This window comes from Schistocerca piceifrons, chromosome X (genome assembly GCF_021461385.2).
Source record: "Schistocerca piceifrons isolate TAMUIC-IGC-003096 chromosome X, iqSchPice1.1, whole genome shotgun sequence".
Lineage (NCBI taxonomy): Eukaryota > Metazoa > Arthropoda > Insecta > Orthoptera > Acrididae > Schistocerca > Schistocerca piceifrons.
Window position 1 is genome coordinate 930110919 of NC_060149.1, and position 21584 is coordinate 930132502.

General features: G+C 45.8%; 1 protein-coding gene across 1 annotated transcript in view; it reads right to left on the reverse strand.

Moving 5' to 3' along the window:
* The window catches only part of LOC124721665 (PIN2/TERF1-interacting telomerase inhibitor 1-like), an 88978-nt gene that overhangs the window by 52109 nt on the left and 15285 nt on the right, over positions 1–21584 (reverse strand). Inside the window, exon 2 of the mRNA XM_047246737.1 lies at positions 8818–8940. Within this exon, the coding sequence (XP_047102693.1) occupies positions 8818–8940 (123 nt within the window). The remainder of the gene's footprint in view (positions 1–8817; positions 8941–21584) is intronic.

The window sequence follows — 21584 nt, forward strand, 5'->3', positions numbered from 1 at the left end:
AATCAGTTATATAATGGATCACGGAAAGTGTCGAATTTAAGCAAAACGTTTGTAAGGGTGCTGTGCCCAAATCACTGACTTAAGAGAACTAAATATCTGCAACAGGTTGTCCCAGCTCGAGTGCCATATGCCCACAGACAGAGGTAAATAGGAGTGGACAAAACCGCTGACATACAGGTGGTTACAGAGCTGGGCAGTAGCCTACGAGACACTATGCCTCAGTTGAGAGTCCGCAGCATAAGTGGCCAAATAGCTTGTACATGCCTGGAACAAGGAACGAATGTGGTGCAACAGGACCACCTTGCAAGTAACCTACTCACTTATGCCTGCCTGCACATAAGCTGACAGGCACTCGTAGGTGCTGTCATCCGTGAGACAGAGTTGGAATTGTTTAATCTACAATTTAAAACAAGGAATGAAAACAGGCAAAGTAACATGGTTTCTCTTGCAGTTTTAATTACTATGGAATTTCACATAAAGTGGTAACTCATAAATGCATACACTTCTAAGAAAACAGACAAATGCATAGTTGCTCCTCAAAAAGACAAGACAAGAGTGTACAGTAAACACAGTTTCTTAACAATAGTATGGAAAACAACACATTTTATGATATGCTCGCCTGCTGATAAAACCTACAAATACTGACAATTGGTATTACTTTTTAACTGACTAGCTGATTATCTAATACATACTGAAAGAAGTGCACGCAAAATCTGGGAGTCTGCACCTGTGCACACTAACAACACAAGCGTGCTGCTTGTGTACAAAATGCTACTGCCTTTTTATCAAATGGTCCTAGGTACAGTAGAAATAAAACGAAGGCACAAAGAACTTAAGCTGAATTTATCCTAATTTGATCCAGAGTGAGCAAATTGTGATTTTAAGCTGCATATTTTAGGAGTAAAGGTAAGCAGAGGCACTGAATTGTTGACAGACACACAAACAATACTGAAAACTACACTAGCTTTCATATGAATTCTTCTCACTGCAATGAAAAATGCCTTTGTTTTAATGATTGTCAGCCTAACTCAAATACCGTATGCGTGACACTCTCCCCCCTATTTCATGATACAACAAAACAAGCTGACCTTTAAACTTTTTTAATGTCCTCCATCAATCCTATCTAGTAAGGATCCCATAATATGCAACTATACTCCAGAAGGGTACGGAGAAGTACTCTATTTAGTATATTTGTTGCATCTTGTAAGTGTTCTGCCAATAAACTGCAGTCTTTGGTTCACCTTCACCATGTCTTTTTCTATAAGATGGTTCCAGTTTAAGTTGTTTCTAATTGTGATCCGATCCTAGGAGTCCAGTCAGCATAGCCTCCAGTCCCTAGTCAAGTCCTTGAGCCATTACCAGAATCTCTCTCCCAAATCCATTTCCATCCCCATCATAATGACCACTCTCCCCTCCACACACCCGCCTACTACATGCTTAACAAAATCCATAAACCTAACAACCCATGGCCTCCCCTTATAGCTAAATACTGTGCACCAAATGAAAGAATCTCTGCTCTTGTTGACCAATTACTCATAGACGTATTACAGATACAATCAACCATCCTCACTCCATTAACATCTGTATTCCTTCTCATCATTATTGCAGCACCTCCATAGACTGGAAAACTCCGGTGCCCAAGGCCTTGGCACTTTTGAACACTACCTCTCCGGATGTCCTTCCAACTCCAAATCCACCTCTTCATTCCTTATACCTCTATCTACTTACACCCTCAACACACATCTACCACAAATTTGACGGGAAGATATACACATAAATCTGAAGAGTGGACATGGGCACTCACATGGCACCCTCCTATAGGTTGGTTGGTTGGTTAAAGGTGGGAGAAGGGACCAAACTACGAGGTCATCGGTCCCTTGTTCCTAATAAAACAATGCCACAAGTGTGAGAATAAAACAGAGGAGACATATAACACAAAATGGAAAGAAAGGAAAAGCCACAAGAATGAAGGGGAGGCAATGAACACTAAAAGGAACAAAAGAGGACAAGAAAACAACAGAGAGATGCTAGAAAGATGTAAAACATGACAGAATGAAAGAAGATTACAGTGACTGGCCAACCACGAGAATAAAAGGGAAAAGCCAGCCACTCTGCAACACATTAAAACCTCTACCCTAAAAGCACTAGGGTAGAGGACAAGGAGGGACAAAGGACATGCACTAAAAACTACATAGAAGTATAAAACCCACTCCCACGGATAAAACGTAAAACTAAAGCTGCTGTGGAGGCATTGTCGCCCTACACCGAAGGCAGGGTGCTGGGAAAGTTAAAAGTCTGCCGCAGAGCGGCTAAAAGTGGGCAGTCCAGCAAGAGGTGGACGACTGTCATTTGGGAGCCACAGTGACACTGAGGTGGGTCCTCGCGACGGAGAAGGTAAGCATGCATTAGCCATGTATGGCCAATGTGGAACCGGCAGAGGACAACTGATTCCCTGCGAGAGGCCTGCATGGAAGACTTCCACACATTCATAGTCTCCTTAATGACACGCAGTTCATTGTGCGTGCTGTTATGCCATTCCATCTCCCAAAGCCGGAAAACCCTGCAGTGCACGAAGAACGCAGGTCAGCTTCAGAGATGCCTATCTCCAGAAGCAGTTTCCGCGTCGTCTGATTGGCCAGCCTGTCGGCAAGTTCGTTGCCAGGGATTCCAACATGTCCTGGGGTCCACACAAACACCACACAACATCAGGACTGTTCCAGGGCATAGATGGACTCCTGAATGGACGCTACCAGGGGGTGGCGATGGTAGCACTGGTCGATAGCTTGCAGGCTGCTCAATGAGTCAGTACACAGGAGAAATGACTCGCCAGGGCATGAGCAGATGTACTCAAGAGTACGAGATATGGCCGCCAGCCCTGTAGTGAAAACCCTGCAGCCAACTGGCACGAAATGCTACTCAATATGTCCTCCATGAACATAAGCAAAGCCTATGTGACCATCAGCCATTGAGCCGTCGGTGTAAACCACTTCAGAGGCCCGGAAGACGTCAAGAATCGATAGGAAGTGACAGCGGAGAGCAGTGGGGTTAGTGGAGTCCTTAGGGCCATGCAAAAGGTCCAGACGAAGCTGTGGCCGAGGCGTACACCATGGAGGCATACGTGAACGGACCACAAGTAAAGGTGGTGAAGAGAAAAACTCCAGTTCAGAGAGAAGGGACTGCACGCGAACTGCAAACGTTGGCCCCGATCTAGGCCGCCGATGCGGGAGATGGACTGCCGTGGGCAGCAAAAGGAGATGGTAATTCGTATGGTCAGACGAACTATGAATGTGTGCTGCATAACTGGCGAGCAGTCGCGCACATCTGATCTGCAGTGGAAGGACACCAGCCTCCACCAGTACACTGGTCACCGGACTCGCCCTAAAAGCTCCTGTCGCTAATCGAACTCCACAGTGGTGCACAGGATCGAGTAAATGCAATGCTGAAGGCGCTGCCAAACCATAAACCACACTCCCATAGTCAATTCTGGATTGGATAAGGTCTCTGTAGAGCTTCAGCACCGTAGAGCGATCTGCACCCCAATTGGTGTTGCTCAGGCAACGGAGGGCATTGAGGTGCTGCCAGCACTTCTGCTTAAGCTGACGAAGATGAGGGAGCCAAGTGACTAGAGCGATGAAAACCAGTCCTAGGAATTGATATGTCTCCGCTACAGTGAGTGGATCATCATTACAGTAAAGTACGGGTTCCGGATGAATGGTACGATGCAGACACAAGTGCACGACACACGACTTTGTGGCTGAAAACTATCAGCCATGGGCTACAGCCAATGACTGCACCTTGTGGACGGCTCCCTGGAGGCGCTGCTCAGAAACAACAGTACTGGAGCAGCAGTACAAAATATAGAAGTCGTCTGCATACAAAGAAGGTGAGATGGAGGGCCCGACAGCTGCTGCTAGACCGTTAACGGCCACTAAAAATAGAGAGAGACACTCAATACAGAGCCCTGTGGGACTCCATTCTCCTGGATATGGATGGAACTATGGAAGGCACCAACTTGGACATGGAAAGTATGGAGCGACAGGAAGTTCTGGATAAAAATCGGGAGTAGTCCCGGGAGACCCCACTCTAGCTTCTCTGGCTTAGAAGTGGGGACGGACGTCCCTGATGGTTTGGGGAGGGGGGAGAGGCGGGGTAGCTTCCGAAATAGATGGTGCAAGAGCAACATGGAGGGAAGTGCCTCCCACCATCAAAGAAGGGGCAGGTGTAGTCTCCAGCTCTGAGAGGTAACCTGTGTTGGCGGAGCTGATTGCGTCAGAACTGTTCTAGCGGCAGCGTGAGATGATGTCATACGCACAGAATGCAGGCATTCAAGTTTTCTCTTAGCCTCAGTGTAGATCAGTCAGTCCAGAGTCTTGTACTCCATGATTTTCCTTTCTTTCTGGAGAATCCTGCTCTCCGCACATATGGGAGGCGGGGCACATGAAGTATTGGGATGTGATGGACGTCCACAGTCACGACATATGATGCTGGAAGTATAGTGGTAATACATATGCCAGAACTGCCAGCACTTAAAGCACCTCATTGGGGGAGGGATATATGGCTTAACATCACACCGGTATACCATCACCTTGACCTTCTCGGAGAATGTATCACCCACAAAGGCCAAGATGATGGCACCGATGGCTAACTGATTGTCCTTTGGATCCCTATGTACTTGCCGGACGAAATGAACACCTTGTCGCTCTAAGTTAGCACACAGCTTGTCAGACTGCACAAGAAGATCCCTGTGAAATATAATACCCTGGACCATATTTAAGCTCTTATGGGGTGTAATTGTTACAGGAACATCCCCTAGCTTGTCATAAGCGAGTAACTCGCGTGACTGGGCAGTGGATGCTGTTTTGATCAAGACTGAACCAGATCTCATTTTGGACAAGCCCTCCACCTCCCCGAACTTGTCCTCTAAATGCTCAACAAAAAACTGAGGCTTCATCGTCATGAGAGATGCCCCATCAGCTCTCGAACATACAAGGTACCGAGGTGAATAAGATCCACTGCCATACTTAGCCTGACGTTCCTCCCATGGTGTGGCCAGGGAGGGGAACAATTTGGGATCGTACTTATGTGCATTGAATTGAGCTCGTGATCGCTTAGAGACTGCTGGTGTTTCACCACCAGCAAGAGATGATGCACTATGCTTCATGGCGTCTCATCCACCCTAATGCCACCCACTCTGACCAGGGGCCCTCCCCACAGGCGCCACCCATCCGCAGCAAAGGCCACCTGGCAGGATGGACATTACCAGGAGTCCCGATGCCCCAGGAGGATGGGCATCTACCCCTTGGCACACATGGGGAGTTAACGGCGCACGCATCAGCAGAGCCATCCCTGTGTAGTCAGGGAGCTACAACCTACAGGGTACATGGTGGCCCCACCACAACAGACTGGCTGCCGTGCTGGATATAAGGTGCAAAGATGTCCATGGTCATCGTCGATGTAGAAATTGACATTGTGTAGTGCATGGTGGAAAACACACCCAGGAAGGTGTCCTTGCCCAAGAGATGGAGAATGAGCAGGGCTGCAATGCGACGACGAGAAAGTGGGCTAAAGATCTCAATGCACAATGGACACAATGCAACTTGTAAGGCGCCCTTCCCCAATTGGCTCGCTCTTCAGAAAAATTTTGAAGAATGGAGTTCAAACCCTACAGGGGACCATCACAAAGAGGCCGAAACATGTGAAACTCCTTTTAGTCGCCTCGTAAGACAGGCAGGAATACCTCGGACCTATTCTAACCCCTAGACACGCATGGGGAGCACCCTCCTATACTAACCTGTTTAGGGGCCATCTAGAGGTAACCTTTCCAGCTTTCCAGAACCTCTTATACACGATTATTGATGATATTTCCATGATCTAGACTCAAGACCAAGACATACTATTGTCATTCCTCCACAGCTTCAACACCTTGTCTCTCATTCACTTCATCTGGCTCTCCTCAGCGCCATGTGCCACCTTCTTGAATGTTGATTTCCACTTCTCTGATAACTCGATCTATACTTCTGTTCCTATCAGGCCCACTAACCATCAACAATACCTGCATTTTGACAACTATCATCCCTTCCACACCACATCACCACTCTCATGTAGTCTGTCTACCCATGGACCAGTGACCACAATTTCCTTTGCCCTATATGATAAATACATCATCTAAAAGGCAGACAAATTTCCTGCACCACATTTTCACACATTCCTATTCCTCCAATCACCCCCAAAAACCAGCTACAAAGTAGTAGCCCCTCATTTCCAAAATCATCTGAACCACATCAGGGGTTCAACTATCATTCATCGAGCCAAGAAACGAGAAATATTCTACCCACTCCCAATCTATTGCCACATGAGTCATATCCATGTGGAAGACCCAAATGCAACACATATCTGATACACCCAACCAGTACGTCCTAATCCATGCCCAACACAGGATTATCCTAACCCGTCAGTGGTAGCAGCACCCGTGAAAGCAACCATTTCATATACCAAATCTTCTGCAATATCTGCACAGCATTTTATGTGGGCATGACCACCAACCAGCTGCCCACCCAAAAGTATGGCCACTGCCAAAGTGTGGTCAACAACAGAACTGGCTATTCAGAAGTGGAACATATTGCTGAGCACAAGACGCTTGATTTCAATGGCTGCTTCACAACCCATGCCATCTGAATCCTTCTGCCCAACACCAGCTTCTCTGAACTACACAGATGGGTTTTATCCTTGTAACACTTGCTTTGTTCCCATAATCCTCCTGGCCTCAATCTCCCCATCACACATCCGCCTCCACCCTGCCACAGGCCCCTAACTTTACTCATCCTGCAGCCATATCATCATTCCTAGTCTCCCATTTCTCTGTTATGTTGCCCCTTCTCAATTCACTCTTTCAGGTCATCGCCATAATGCACTGCATGAATTCAGTGGTGCCTGTGCCCTTGTTGCATTCCCATTCCATGCACCAGCTACCTTTCACCCAGCCATCAGCCACCCTTCCCCAATGCTCATTTCCACTCCCCGCCACCATTCTCCTCACGCCCCAGTCCAGCTGTAGAACTGCATTCCCGACACAGTGTATTCAGTTGGCTCAATGTATCTCTCTCTCTCTCTCTCTCTCTCTCTCTCTCTCTCTCTCTCTCTCTCTCTGTGTGTGTGTGTGTGTGTGTGTGTGTGTGTGTGTGTGTGTGTGCGCGCGCGCTCGCGCACACATTGCTTGCAGAAATTATAGGGACATGTCTAAATTTTGTTGAATCTGTATGTATCCTTAAAGTAATAGCATTTTGTCTATGTTTTACTTTATGTTATTAGACACCGTAATTATGGGTTTTCAATTAAAATTCCACTGTTCTAGCTCTAATACATTTGGAGATGGAATGTTGTTCCATTTTGTAAACAAGGCTAAAAATTCCTATTTTTCTGACTAAAATGTTTTCTTTCTTCACAACTGCTAGAACTACTGCAACAAAATTTTTACTTCCTTTTTGCTGTAATAAAACAACAGTAAAAATTTCATCTCTCTGGGATTAACCATCTCAGGGAAGGAAAACATTTTAGTCAGAACCCAGGGGTTCATAGACCTAATTGCAATACAGAAAAACTTAAATATGCAAAAGTGTTAGAGATGGAGCATTGAAATTTTAATTGAAAACCCATAATTCAGTTGTCTAAAAACATCATGTCTTAAAACTTTCTGCAAGTATAGTATAAAGATAAATCTATTTCCTCATATGTGAAAGAGCAAATGTAATACTGGGTTAAAACTGTTACAAAAAATAACTTGGAGTAATGAAATGATTATTAACAATTAATATACAGTAACTAAAAATTTCTTTGTTATAGATGCTATTCAGCTCCTTATCGGAGCAATCAGTGTGCCTGACTGCCACGTGGAGAACCGGGCTTTGTTCCCAGTAGTGCCACAAATTTTTCCTTGGTGAGAAGACTGGAATCTTGTGTACTCAGACTCTTGGCACCAATTCATGAGCTGCTTGAATAAGATTTTCCCAACTCCAAAATATGGAAAGCTTACACTAACAATGAGAAAGGTGAGCTGACTGCATGCGACTCTGTATAGCATCCAAATGATCCAATAAAGCAAAAGATGATACAGTGGCCAAGCAGGGTCACATGCTTCTCTCAGCCTGCTTGTGAAGGTTACTCTTTATAGGAAATGTGATGGTGAGAAGCGAAACCATTAAAAAAAATATTCAAACATTCGGGAGAAGAGTGTCAAATGTTTATTTTTTTTAAATGGTACTATCTAGGGGGGTGGGCGGGGGGGGGGGGGGGGGACTAGAAGTAATAGTTAAGACAAAGACATAAAAAGTGTCTAGTCCATGTGAAATGGGCCAAGGCATTGATTGCTCTTAGGTACAAAACTGTCTTTGAAAAAAGGTAAGAAGAAAGGGGCCCAGCATTATCTTTGATAGTGTCTTTATACTCATCTTCTCTTTGCTTACCACGCGAGTTTGAAAGAGAAAATTTAGTATAATGAAAACAGTTGTGTGAACACATATAAAATCAAAGTTTGTTACAGGTGGAAATATGTACAGTAGATTAGGAGTGTAAAAGTTTGGGACAATGTTTCATAAACATAACTGAAGTGATAAGAAATATTCTTCTAATAAAATTAAAATTAAATATTTGGTTGTAAAAGATACTTTGATTAACAACATACATGAGTAAGTACTTGAGCACAGGCGAGATAACTAATATTTAAGTGTCTACGATGGTCAAAAATAACCTCACAATGTGGAAAACTGCAATATCAGACAAGGGGAAAAAGTGTCAATCTCAATAATGTAGTCATTTCAGTACCTTTGGTGTCATTCTTGGCCAACACTTTGACGTGTTCTTTCATCCCCTGCAAGTTTACTCCAAGACCACATCCTTTCTTCCATCCCATCTTCTCCAACATTCGTTGACCAAATTTATTATTATCTATAAAAGAAAAATAGAATCATATAATTTACAAACAATATCTGTTGAGGATGTGCAATAGTCACACAAGGGGTACACTGTTTGTTGTGGTAAGAATGGAAGAATCAGATGCAAACCACTGCACACAAATAACTTAGTGTGTTGTTTATAGCAAACAAATTGACACACAATCTCGTGTAGGAAACCTTAACCATAAAACTAAACAGAACTGCTCCACAAAAATTGTATCAACCAGTTTTTACAATTTGCAAAATATAATGTTCCACTGACTTCTCCAATTTTATTTTGGCAAAATACTTATAATATCCTTGCTGGGCCTGCAGCCAGCTCATATAATCATCTCGACATGATATTTCAGCAATCCATCTGACTGCCATAGGTGAGAACACTGGTTGCTAAACCTCACCAGAATGGGTGCCTATCGTAAATAGCAACCCTTTCATACACCGTGGATAACCAACAGTGCATGTGCAAAAGGCTGTCACAACTACCCCCAACACAAAATTAAAGTACAGTACCCCAGTTATGTAAGGCGGCAAGAACAATAAGTCACTACAGAATATGTAGGTCAATACATTGTGCCAGCTGAGTCAGAGTCAATTATTTTTTAATATTAGACAAAACAGGAGTCCATGTTTCACTTACAGGATTTCCTTTCTCCCTATTTATAATATTTTCTGCCAGTCTAATTTCAACTAATTCCCTTGTAACACAGTCCCAATAGCAAGATGCCGGATCAACTATCTGTGTCTCATCATACAACATTCTGTACCCCTCAATTAGAAAGCACTTTGCCACCGCAGATCTCTCAAGTTGGAGTAAGCAGATGTGGCGATGTTGCTCAACTTATTTGTCGTAAATATTGCAGATTGTCTGGTCGACATATATTTTTCCTTAATGCCAAGCGATTTTGTAAACAAGCCTTCCTCAGTCCTAGATCATCTCTAACCGAGCCATGGTAGCTCCGATCTCAGATGTCAGATGAAACATACTTACATTGTACACCAAAACCAACATATAAATGTGCAAAGTAGAATGGTATATTGCAATCTCCAGCACACTTGCTACTAAAGAGTCAAGTAGACAACATGATCCAAGCTACCACTCACAATAAATAAACAAAATGTTAAAAGATGCAGATGATATACGAACAAAAACATCACAGACAACAATTATCTGATCTCTCACTTTAAAGAATACATTGATGTTTGACACTGTAAATTAGACCTGAGGAACCTACCATCAGCTACTATTCTATTGTGGAACATGATTGTCTATCTGTTAGTCCGTTAAACAGTTTCCAGTAGTGAGAAATCCAAACCACTGAAAAGTGCTGCTAATTGAAATGTGACCCCCTCTCCCTATACCTCACATCATTAACCTCAGTTAACACCTAAAATAAACCCAAAGCACACACTTAGCATGCGCAAATACTGTCATAATAAGAACAAAAGCTAAACACACACATTTTAAAATTGCAATCATCAACTGAAAAATGTCATCATACAGAAAACCTAAAATATATAAATAAATAAATAAATAAATAAATAAATAAAATTCAATAAAAACTTCCAATACATGTGCTAAACAACACAAAAAAAAACAAGTACAATATCTTCCCCACCTACTTCCCTACAAACAAAAATGCCTCCCTTACCCACCTACCAAAAGCCCCTTCCAGTATCTAATACCCCTCTTCCTACCTCAAACAGCAATAAAACTAAAATTAAATGGCAATTCTTCAATTTCAACGACAACCCTAGGTCCCACTATGTGATACAAACTTAATTTATTCAGAGCACACTTTCCTACAAAAAGAAAACTAATTAATAATAGACCATTTGCTAAAAGTCATCTTGTTGGTTGGTTGATTTGGGGGAGGGGACCAAACAGCAAGTTCATCAGTCCCATCAGATTAGGGAATGATGGGGAAGGAAGTCGGTCGTGCCCTTTCAAATGAACCGTCCCGGCATTTGCCTGGAGTGATTTAGGGAAATAATGGAAAACCTAAATAAGGATGGCTGGACACGGGTTTGAACCGTCGTCCTCCCGAGTGCGAGTCCAGTGCACTAGCCCCTGCACCACCTCACTCGGCAGTCGTCTTGTTGACTTAAAACCGTATAGCAGGTCAAGTAAACTATACTGTTGATCAGCAGTCCAGAAGTTTTCAAACAATATTCCACACAGTACGGACATACACACAGTGCCCTCATGATATTATCACATGAATCCGTCGCTACTGTGTGACTGAGCCACCTCCACCATTTTAATTTCCTTCTCACAATGGTGATACATAACAGCTTTCCGTAACACAATAGTTTTGTAGATAACTTATCATACTTGTCACATCGACCATCACCATGTCAGATCCACAGCACGCCATTCCGTACAACTACTTCCCTGACGAAGAAACTCAGCATTAGAGAGTGCCACCTGCTACAAAACACCAACTCATAAACTAAATTTCAAATAAACCACTCATCAGAGATCAGAAACGGAGAAAAGATGAGTAAAATGTTGAAAGCTTCATACATTAGAAATCAAGACATTGCTGTTACATCATTGTTATACTGTCCTCCTTCCTTACCACTGTCATTCTCTAAGTATGATGAGTCTGAGAACAATGGTGCCGCAGTTGCTTCCTACTCATCGACTTGCTCCCTCTTACTGAAGTGTGCAGGTGTATGAGGCAAGCTGTGACTTGGAAGTTGAGAGCATTATCATTCTGTTGTGCCGTAGGATGAAAATGACCGACACTCAGGATCAGATGGCCTCTAACGAAACTGTGTTTTATGGGACTGTCGAGATTGTAAGGTGAAACATTTCTGACACAGTGCATACAATTGGAAATGTGCTCTATAAGAGAAAGAGTGATGTCTGAAAGAAGTTCAATGCTACAGTACACACTTCATAGGCAAAACATAGAAAGTTCGTACAATGCAAACAAAATTTAAAATTCTTGTTTATTTTGCTTTCACCATGAGAAAACATATATGTTCCACCAAACGAAAACTGGGCACAGAGCAACATCGTGCCCTGCCACCAAAAAATGCACTATTTGTGATTCAGAGGCACCCTTGCACTGCGAAGATCTTACATAGGCCTAATTCAGTATGGTTCAATAATCAGTCGTAAAGGTAACCCAAGCAATCATACCTGTATGAAACAATGCAAGTCGTGGAGTTGATGTGAATGCTATACTAAATCATCCAAATATGGTTACGAATTGAGTAATTTCCACAGCAGACACTATTAAAAAGGTGCTGGTACCACAAGTTGCTGCTGCTATTACTGTTAAAAGAGCTTCTTTCCATGATAAGCAGATGGATGACACATGTGAAACATCCTACATTACATTGATTATACGCACTATCAGTGCAAAGTGGCGTATGGAGGACAGAGTATTATTTACTGCTCCATAGCCCATGAGGAGAAAACAGCAGCTAACCTTATACTGTAGCTTGTTCGTCATTTTGATTCCTTGTAAATTCCTAGGAGTTTAATAAAATTGAGCTCCTTTCATAACAGATTAGGATTCTAATCTGAACAGTTCTCGGGTATCCGACCAGGTAGCGTCGTAATTTCTCCACAATATTTCGGCAGACGTACATGGTGCCATCTTCAGGTGGATCCTGACGAATGCTGTGCCGTTCCTCTCAATGCCCTATATATACTAGCCGTTACCCCCTCCACCATTCCTGAGGTGCCGCGACCACAAGCGCCATACCGAATTATGCCAGGCCACTAAATCAGCCGTGGCTGACCATAGTATAAACACTAGCCATACTATGGACTATGAAAAAACAAAAATACTCTGTCAATCCTCCTACTTCTGGGACTGCATTACTAAAGAGGCCATCAAAATCCGACTACAGGACGATCTAATTAATAAAGACAGCGGCCTTCGACTTAGTCAGGCTTGGAACCCTGCACTCAGCCTGAAGAGAAATATGCAGTCCCAGAGATCGAGGACCGCGCCCGACGGCAGCAGCAGGGAGACTGCAGACCCCAGTTCAGACCCAGGCGCCACTTCCCCCACCACCTCCAGTAACCACCGTGCTGGCCACACCGAAGACACCAGGAGAGGAACGGTGGAGGGGGTAACAGCTAGTATATATAAGGGCGCCGAGAGGAACAACACAGCATTCGTCAGGATCCACCTGAAGATGGCAGCGTGTACGTCTGCCGAAATATTGTGGAGAAATTACGATGCTACCCAGTCGGATACCTGAGAACTGTTCAAATTGGAAATACGCCGGGAAAACTTCAGATCGCAGATTAGGATTCTAATATACATCGATTGGCCAGAATACTCTGCAAACTAGGGATCTGACAGTTTATAGGTAGGTTTGTGAAGGTGGCTTGAGATGTCTATGCACAGGTCATGAAATTCATGTAAATAGTGGACTGCTGATTTGCATACGCAGTGATGGCACCCGATAGCGACCCAGGTGGATTCCATAGGATTTACATCAGGTGAATTCGGTCACCGAAACATCAATGTAAGTTCACTATAAAGCTCCTCAAACCACTATAACACAGTTCTGGCTCCGAGACATGGACAATCAAACTGCTCAAAGACAACATCGTTGTCGGGGAAGACATCACACATTAAGGGATGCAGGTGGTTCTCAGCTGTCACTGTGTCTTTGATTACTACCACAGGTCCTATGCAAGTGCAGGAGAATGTCTCCAACAGCATAATACTGCTCCCACCACCTTTGTCTGCGGCATGCTGCATGTTTCAAGCTCCCTTTCACCTCGATGACAGCATTCGTGGAGACGACCATCGACCTAGTGTAGTGAAAACATAATTCAGCTGAAGAGCTGAAACGTTTCCATTGATCAACGGTTGAATCCCAATGGTCCCATGCCCACTGCAATTGTAAGTGACGATATTATTGGGTCAACAAGTCAACACGTATTGGTGGTCTGCTGCGGAACTCCATGATCGACAATGTACGATGAACGGTGTGCTCTGAAACACTTGTGCACGCAACAGCACTGTACTCTTTTGGCAGAGATGCCACAGATCACCATCTATCCTACTTTACAGAGCAGTCAAGCCTCAAAACCCCACATTCTGTGAAGAGTTATGGACATCCAACAATTTATTGCCTAGTGGTAGTTTCACTGTCCTCCTACCCCTTTCACAGACACAAAGATCATCGGAGGGGCCGGCCGCTGTGGCTGAGCGGTTCTAGGCGCTTCAGTCCAGAAACGAGTTGCTGCTACGGTCGCAGGTTCGATTCCTGCCTCGGGCATGGATGTGTGTGATGCCCTTAGGTTAGTTAGGTTTAAGTAGTTCTAAGTCTAAGGGACTGATGACTTAAGATGTTAAGTCCCATGGTGCTTTGAACCATTTGAACCATTGGAGGGACAATAGCATGTGAACATTCGACCAGCTTTGCCATTTTCAAGATACTCATTCACAGGCTCTGTTTTTGTTTTTAGGGTGCAAAAACAAGTAGGGTAATACACGTCCATGCCAGAACTGTAGAACACAAAGGAAGTTAAAAATGACTACACATTAAGCCCAATCGCTGGAAGGAAAGACAGCTAAAACAGAGACTTGCAGAAAGGCCCATAAAATATGCCATAAAGAAACAGAGGTCCTGAACTAAATGTTAAATGTCCTTCGTCATATGACTAAGATGGATAAAAAGTAGAATGCTATCTACAGCCCACACATCGTTTGCTAAAACGACCGATACCTCAGATGGCAAACACAAATGAGAATGTACCTGGTTAAAAACAGGGTATTCCGTCAGGAAATAGCAAACCGTTAAAGGTTGAGGGCAATGAGCACAAACTGGTGGGGGATCACCACTTAACAAAAGGCAATGGCTAAAAAGACAGAGCCCAATACGCAACCTAGCTAAAATGATCTCCTAGCGGTGAGAGGGCCGAGAGGAGGTCATCCAAGCCACTGGGAGAGGTTTAATTCCCTGAAGCTCGTTCCCATGAAGGGAAGACCAGTGGCGGTGCCAAAATGACACCACCTGCTGACAGATAGCAACACAGAGATCATCAGACGGAATGGAAGAACTAGCAGACCAAGGTATGAGGACTGCAGCCTTGGCAGCACTGTCAGTGACCTCATTTCCTGTCAGACTGACATGACCAGGAAGCCACATAAACATCGCAGTGGCTCCACCAAGAGCGAGCAAATGACAGTGTTCCTGGATCCGTTGCACTAAGGGATGGACAGTTTACAGCACACAGAGGCCCTGAAGGGCACAAAGAGTGGGAGCAGATGATGCAATTGAAAAGCCTGTGTTGCCAGATGAACTGCATGGCCAGATACGGGGTGAAGAGCTCTGCTGTAAATACTGAGCAGTGTTCCGAAAACTGGTACTGAAAAATGTCGGTGCCAATGACACAGGCACACTCAAAACCACACTCAGTGCGAGATCCATCAGTGTACATAAAGGTACTATTTCGAAGTTCCATGCGAAGGTCGTGAAACTTACAGCAATAGAATGAGGCTGGAGTTTTGTCCTTAGGAAGTGAATGAAGGCCAAGGTGAACACTGGCCGCAGCACAAAAACAATGTGGTGATGGGTTCACACCCATGATGGAGGGGGCAGGTAGCGTGAAGTTAAGCTCCCAGAGCAAGAGCTGAAAGCGAACTCCAGGAAGTAACAAGAGAAGGGGGACACGCCCCATACTGGTCATCAAAGGAGTCGTCAAAGGAGTGACCAGGCGTGGCAGACAAACAGTACGCATATTGGCTGAGGAGAAAGTCACAGCAGTACGACAGTGGTAGTTCAGTAGCTTCTGCAAACAAATTCTCAACCAGGCTAGTGTAAAGGTGCCAGTGGCCAAACGGATGCCACCATAGTGGATAGTATTGAGACGGCGTAAGAGGGACAGATGAGCAGATGCATAAACGAAACACCCATAGTCTAGTTTCGAACGGACAAGCGACCGTTAGAAATGGAGGGGGTGGTCCAATCCGCTGCCTAGGAAGCACCACTAAGGACACATAGGGCACTGAGGGACTGTATACAGCGGGCAGCCAGGTAAGACACGTAGTATGACCAACAGTGTTTCCTATCGAGCAAGACTCGCAGGAATTTCGTGGTTTCAGTGAACTGAAGAGCAACAGGCCAAAGATGTAAAGACAGTGGAAGAAACTAATTGTGCCACCAGAAATTTATACAAACGATTTTGTCAGTGGGAAAGTGAAAGTCATTGTCAATGCTCCACAAGTAAAGACGATCAAGACAATGCTGAAGATGCCACTCAAGGAGGCAAGTATGTGGAGAGTTGCAATAGATAGCAAAATCATCAACGATAAGGGACTCTGAGTAGCCCGGCAGGAGACAGGCCATAATAGGGTTAATGGCGATAGAAAAGATAATGATGCTCTGGACGGAACCCTGAGGCACACTGTTTTCCTGTATATATGTGTCTGACAAGGTAGAACCCACACGTACCTTGAAAACTCTGTCTTTTGAAAATTCCTGAAGGAAACACAGCATGCAGCCACGGAGGCCCCATATGTAGCAAGTACGGAGGATACCAGTCCTCCAGCAGGTGCCGTAGGCTTTCTCCAAATCGGAAAACATGGCTGGTCTGGCAATTCTGCAGAAAACTATTCGTACATGGGTTGACAAATTGACGGGATGGTCAACTGCGGTACAGTACACTCGAAATCCACACTGTGCAGTGGTTACTAAACTGTGAGACTCGAGCCACCATACCAGCCGGGCATGAATCATACATTCCATCACCTTGCAAACACAGCTGATGAAAGAAATGTGGCGATAACTAGAAGGAAGGTGTTTGTACTTTCCAGGATTAGGTATGGGGATGACAGTGGCTTCACACCAGCACGTGAGAAACATGCCATCTGCCCAAATGCAATTGTATGTACAAAGGAGGAAGTGCTTGCCCGCCAGAGTAAGCTGCTGCAACATCTGAATGTGAACATCGTCCAGCCCTAGGGTGGAAGATCGGGATGAAGTGGGAGCATGATCAAGCTCCCTCACTGTAAAGGTGGCATTGTAACACTCGCAATTCTGAGACGAGGAGAGTATCACCCAAGCCTCCTCCAGTCGTTTCTGATAGAGGAAGGCAGGATGATAACAAGTGGAGTTCGAAATCTCCACAAAATAGTGGCCCAAGGTGTTGGAGATAGCAACAGGGTCCACTATGACATCACCTGAGATGATGGGAAAGCTGGGCAGTGCAAAAGGAGAGGTCCAAATGGGAATAGGTATGTGTGGAGTCTGAAAGGAACATGAGTGCTCCTGTGTTAAGGCAGATGAGGTTGAGTTGATTGAGAAGGTCAGCCAAGAAGGTACCTCTCTGACAAGTTCTGGGAGAGCCCCAAAGGGGATTGTGTGATTAAAGTCACTGAGCAGAAGAAAGGGGTGAGGAAGTTGCCAAATAAGCTGGAGGAAGTATACCCTGGTGACACCAAATGACAGAGGCATGTAAACGTTACAAAGGCAAAAGGTCAGATGAGGAAGAAAAATGCAGACTACAAAAGCTTGAAGCTGGAGTCAGGGAGATGGGTTGACTATGAAAGTCATCCTGGATGAGCAGCAAGACTCCCCCATGAGATGGAATGCCGTCCTTGAGCACAAGGTCAAAGCAGGCCGGGAAGAAACAGGAGAGATCAAAGCAGTCGTGCGGGTGTAATTTTGTTTCCTGGAGGCAGAGAACAAGCGAGCACTGCAATTCCGAGAGTAAGTCCTCTTTACTGGATTGTTGGATCAAAGGCTGTGAACGTTCCATTGGAGGAGAGTCATGATGAGGAAAGGGGAGGAGGGAAAAAATGAAGGGTTGTCACCTTGGTGGGTGGCAAATGCCAGCCTTCGAAGACTCACCACTACACGGCATAGGGGCTGGAGGACCCTGCTCCATGAGATCTACAGAGGCATTGGCACTGTCCTTCTCTTGGTCTCTGGAGTCCAGGGCAGAAAAACTGTTGGTGGTGCACAATGGCAACACAATGGCAACACAGAGGTCGGCTGGGCAAGAGTATCACATGGTGACACCGTCAAAGAAAATACCCGGGTCGGCGAAGGATTTTTTTTTTTTTTTTTTTTTTTTTTTTTTTTTTTTTTTTTTTTTTTTTTTTTGGGTTTAAGGGCGCTCAACTACTGAGGTCATTAGCGCCCAGTCACAATTGGTAGAGCACATAGAATCTAGTAAAACTCAAAGGGGGGGGGGGGGGGGGGACCAGAAAGTTCTTACAAAGATGCAGATAAAATAAGTGAAAGAGTTAGATGTCTTTGGATAAGCCAGTCAAAGTAATAAAACGAAGAACACGAGCAGCTGCTCGAGCGTTATCAGCTAAAATATCCTGTAAAGTAGATGGCAGAGACAGGACAACACGAGATTGACTAAAATGGGGACACGACAATAAAACATGGCGCACTGTTAATGCATGACCACAAGGGCACTGCGGGGCTGGGTCACCAGAGAGCAGGTAGCAGTGGCTAAACCGGCAATGCCCAATCCGCAACCTGGTCAGAAGGACCTCTTCTCGCCGAGATGGTCGGGAGGAGGTTGTCCAAGCAGTTGGGAACGGTTTTACTTCCCGGAGCTTGTTTCCTTGAAGTGAGGACCAAGCATCCCACCACAACGACACAAGCCTCTTACAAACAACCCCACTAACATCAGACGATGGGACACAATGGGAGGCGGACCGAGGCAGGAGGACTGCTGCCTTGGCTGCAGCATCAGCAGTCTCATTCCCAGGCACTCCTACATGGCCGGGAACCCACAGAAAGCTGACAGGAGAGCCACCATAAGCAAAAGAATGGAGGGACTGCTGGATCCGTTGCACCAAGGGATAGACTGGATAAGGAGCTCCAAGGCTCTGAAGAGCACTGAGTGAATCAGAGCAGAGTACATACGATAAATGGCGGTGGCGGCGGGCATACTGAACGGCCTGATGGAGAGCAAAAAGCTCGGCTGTAAAGCTAGAACATTGGTCGAGGAGCCGGTATTTAAAGGTGACGGCCCCAACGACAAAGGCACAGCCGACACCATAGTCAGTTTTGGAGCCATCAGTGTAAATAAAGGTGTGACTGGCAAGTCGCGCACGAAGTTCGACAAACCGTGAGCAATACACTGCAGCCGGAGTACCCTCCTTCGGGAGCGAGCTGAGGTCGAGATAAATATGAACCGGAGCCTGGAGCCAAGGTGGAGTCGGGCTCTCACCCTCTCTGAAGGTGGTAGGGAGGGCAAAATCCAATTGTCGAAGCAGGCGACAAAAGCGGACTCCAGGGGGCAGCAGGGCAGACACATACAATCCATACTGACGGTCGAGAGAATCGGCGAAGAAGGACTGATATGAGGGGTGGTCGGGCATGGACAAAAGCCGGCAGGCATACCGACAAAGCAGTACGTCGCGCCGGTAGGTCAATGGTAATTCAGCAGCTTCAGCATAAAGACTCTCGACGGGACTAGTGTAGAAGGCTCCGGTCGCAAGACATAACCCCCTATGGTGGATGGAGTTGAGACGGCGTAAGAGGGATGGCCGAGCAGACGAATAGACGAGGCTCCCATAATCCAGCTTCGATCGGACTATGGACCGATACAAGCGAAGCAGGACAGTGCGATCCGCTCCCCAAGATGAACCACTAAGAACTCTGAGGACATTAAGGGAATGTGTACAACGGGCAGCCAAATAAGAGACGTGCGGAGACCAACAAAGTTTCCTGTCCAGTGTGAGCCCTAGAAACTTATTTGTTTCCACGAATGGGAGAATAACGGGACCAAGATGTAAGGATGGCGGAAGGAACGCTTTATATCGCCAAAAGTTGATGCAAACCGTCTTCTCTTCGGAGAACCGGAAGCCATTTGCCACACTCCATGAGTATAGGCTGTCGAGACAACGCTGAAGACAGCGCTCCAGGAGGTATGTTCTCTGGGCACTGCAATAGATCGCGAAGTCGTCGACAAAAAGAGAGCCTGAGATATTAGGTGGAATACAATCCATAATAGGATTGATCGCTATGGCAAAAAGGGCTACGCTCAAGACGGAGCCCTGAGGCACTCCGTTCTCCTGGAGGAAGACGTCGGACAAGGCGGAACCCACAAGTACCCTAAACTTTCGGTCTGTTAAAAAGAAATCAATAAAAAGGGGCACGCGACCGCGTAGACCCCACCTGTGCATAGTGCGGAGGATACCTCCTCTCCAACAGGTATCATAAGCCTTCTCCAAATCGAAGAACACGGCTACCGTTTGGCGCTTTCGCAAAAAGTTGTTCATGATGAATGTCGACAGGGTCACAAGGTGGTCAACAGCGGAGCGGTGGCGACGAAAGCCGCACTGAACATTGGTAAGTAGCCGTCGAGATTCAAGAATCCAAACTAACTGAGCGTTAATCATGCGCTCCATCACCTTACAGACACAGCTTGTAAGAGAAATGGGGCAGTAACTAGAAGGAAGGTGTCTATCCTTCCCGGGTTTGGGTATAGGAACAACGACGGCGTCACGCCAACGCATGGGGACATGACCTTCGGTCCAGACGCGATTGTAGGTAGGAAGAATGAAGCTTTTGCCTGCCGGAGAAAGGTGTGCCAGCATCTGAACGTGAATGGCATCTGACCCCAGAGCAGAGGACCGGGACAGTGCAAGTGCACGTTCGAGTTCCCGCATAGTAAAGGGGGCATTATAATTTTCCAGATTCAGCGAGTGGAAGGAAGGTCGCCAAGCCTCTTCTGCCTCTTTCCTGGGAAGGAAGGCAGGGTGGTAATGGGCGGAGCTTGAAACCTCCACGAAAATGCCGCCGAAGGCGTTGGAGACATCCACAGAATCAACAAGGACCTCAGTACCTGAAGTCAGGCCAGGTACCGAGGAGTGGGCCTTAATGCCCGACAGCCCGTGCAGGCCACCCCAGACGACAGAAGAGGGAGTAAAACTGTTAAAGGAGCTGGTGAAAGAGGCTCAACAATCTTTTTTGCTGTCTTTGATGACTCTACGGCATTGCGCTCGGAGTCGTTTGCATCCAATACAATTCGCCAACGTAGGATGGCGGCGAAAGGTGCGTAAAGCATGTCGTCGAGCACGGATAGCGTCTCTACAAGCCTCATTCCACCAGGGGACGGAAACGCGACGTGAAGAAGAGGTAGTATGAGGAATGGAACATTCGGCAGCATTGATGATAACAGCCGTGAGGTATTCGACCTGACTGTCACAACTGAGAAAATCGTGGTCCGGAAAGGTCGCCAGGGAGGAGTAAAGTCCCCAGTCAGCTTTCGGTATGTTCCAGCTCGAAGGACGTGGGGATGGGGTGTGGTGTAGGAGACGAACGACACAGGGGAAGTGGTCGCTCGAATAGGTGTCAGAAAGGACATACCACTCAAACCGACGGGCAAGAGTGGTAGAACAGATCGAGAGGTCCAAGTGGGAGTAGGTATGAGTGGAGACCGAGAGGAAAGTCAGGGCGCCAGTATTGAGGCAGACAAGATTGAGATGGTTGAAGACATCCGCCAAGAGGGAGCCTCTCTGACAGGATGCAGGAGAGCCCCAAAGGGGATGATGGGCATTGAAGTCGCCAAACAATAAAAACGGTGGAGGAAGCTGAACAATCAGGTGCATCATGTAGCCCGACTAACTGCGGATGACGATGGAGTGTAGACGGTACAAACAGAAAAAGTAAAGGCAGAAAGAGTAA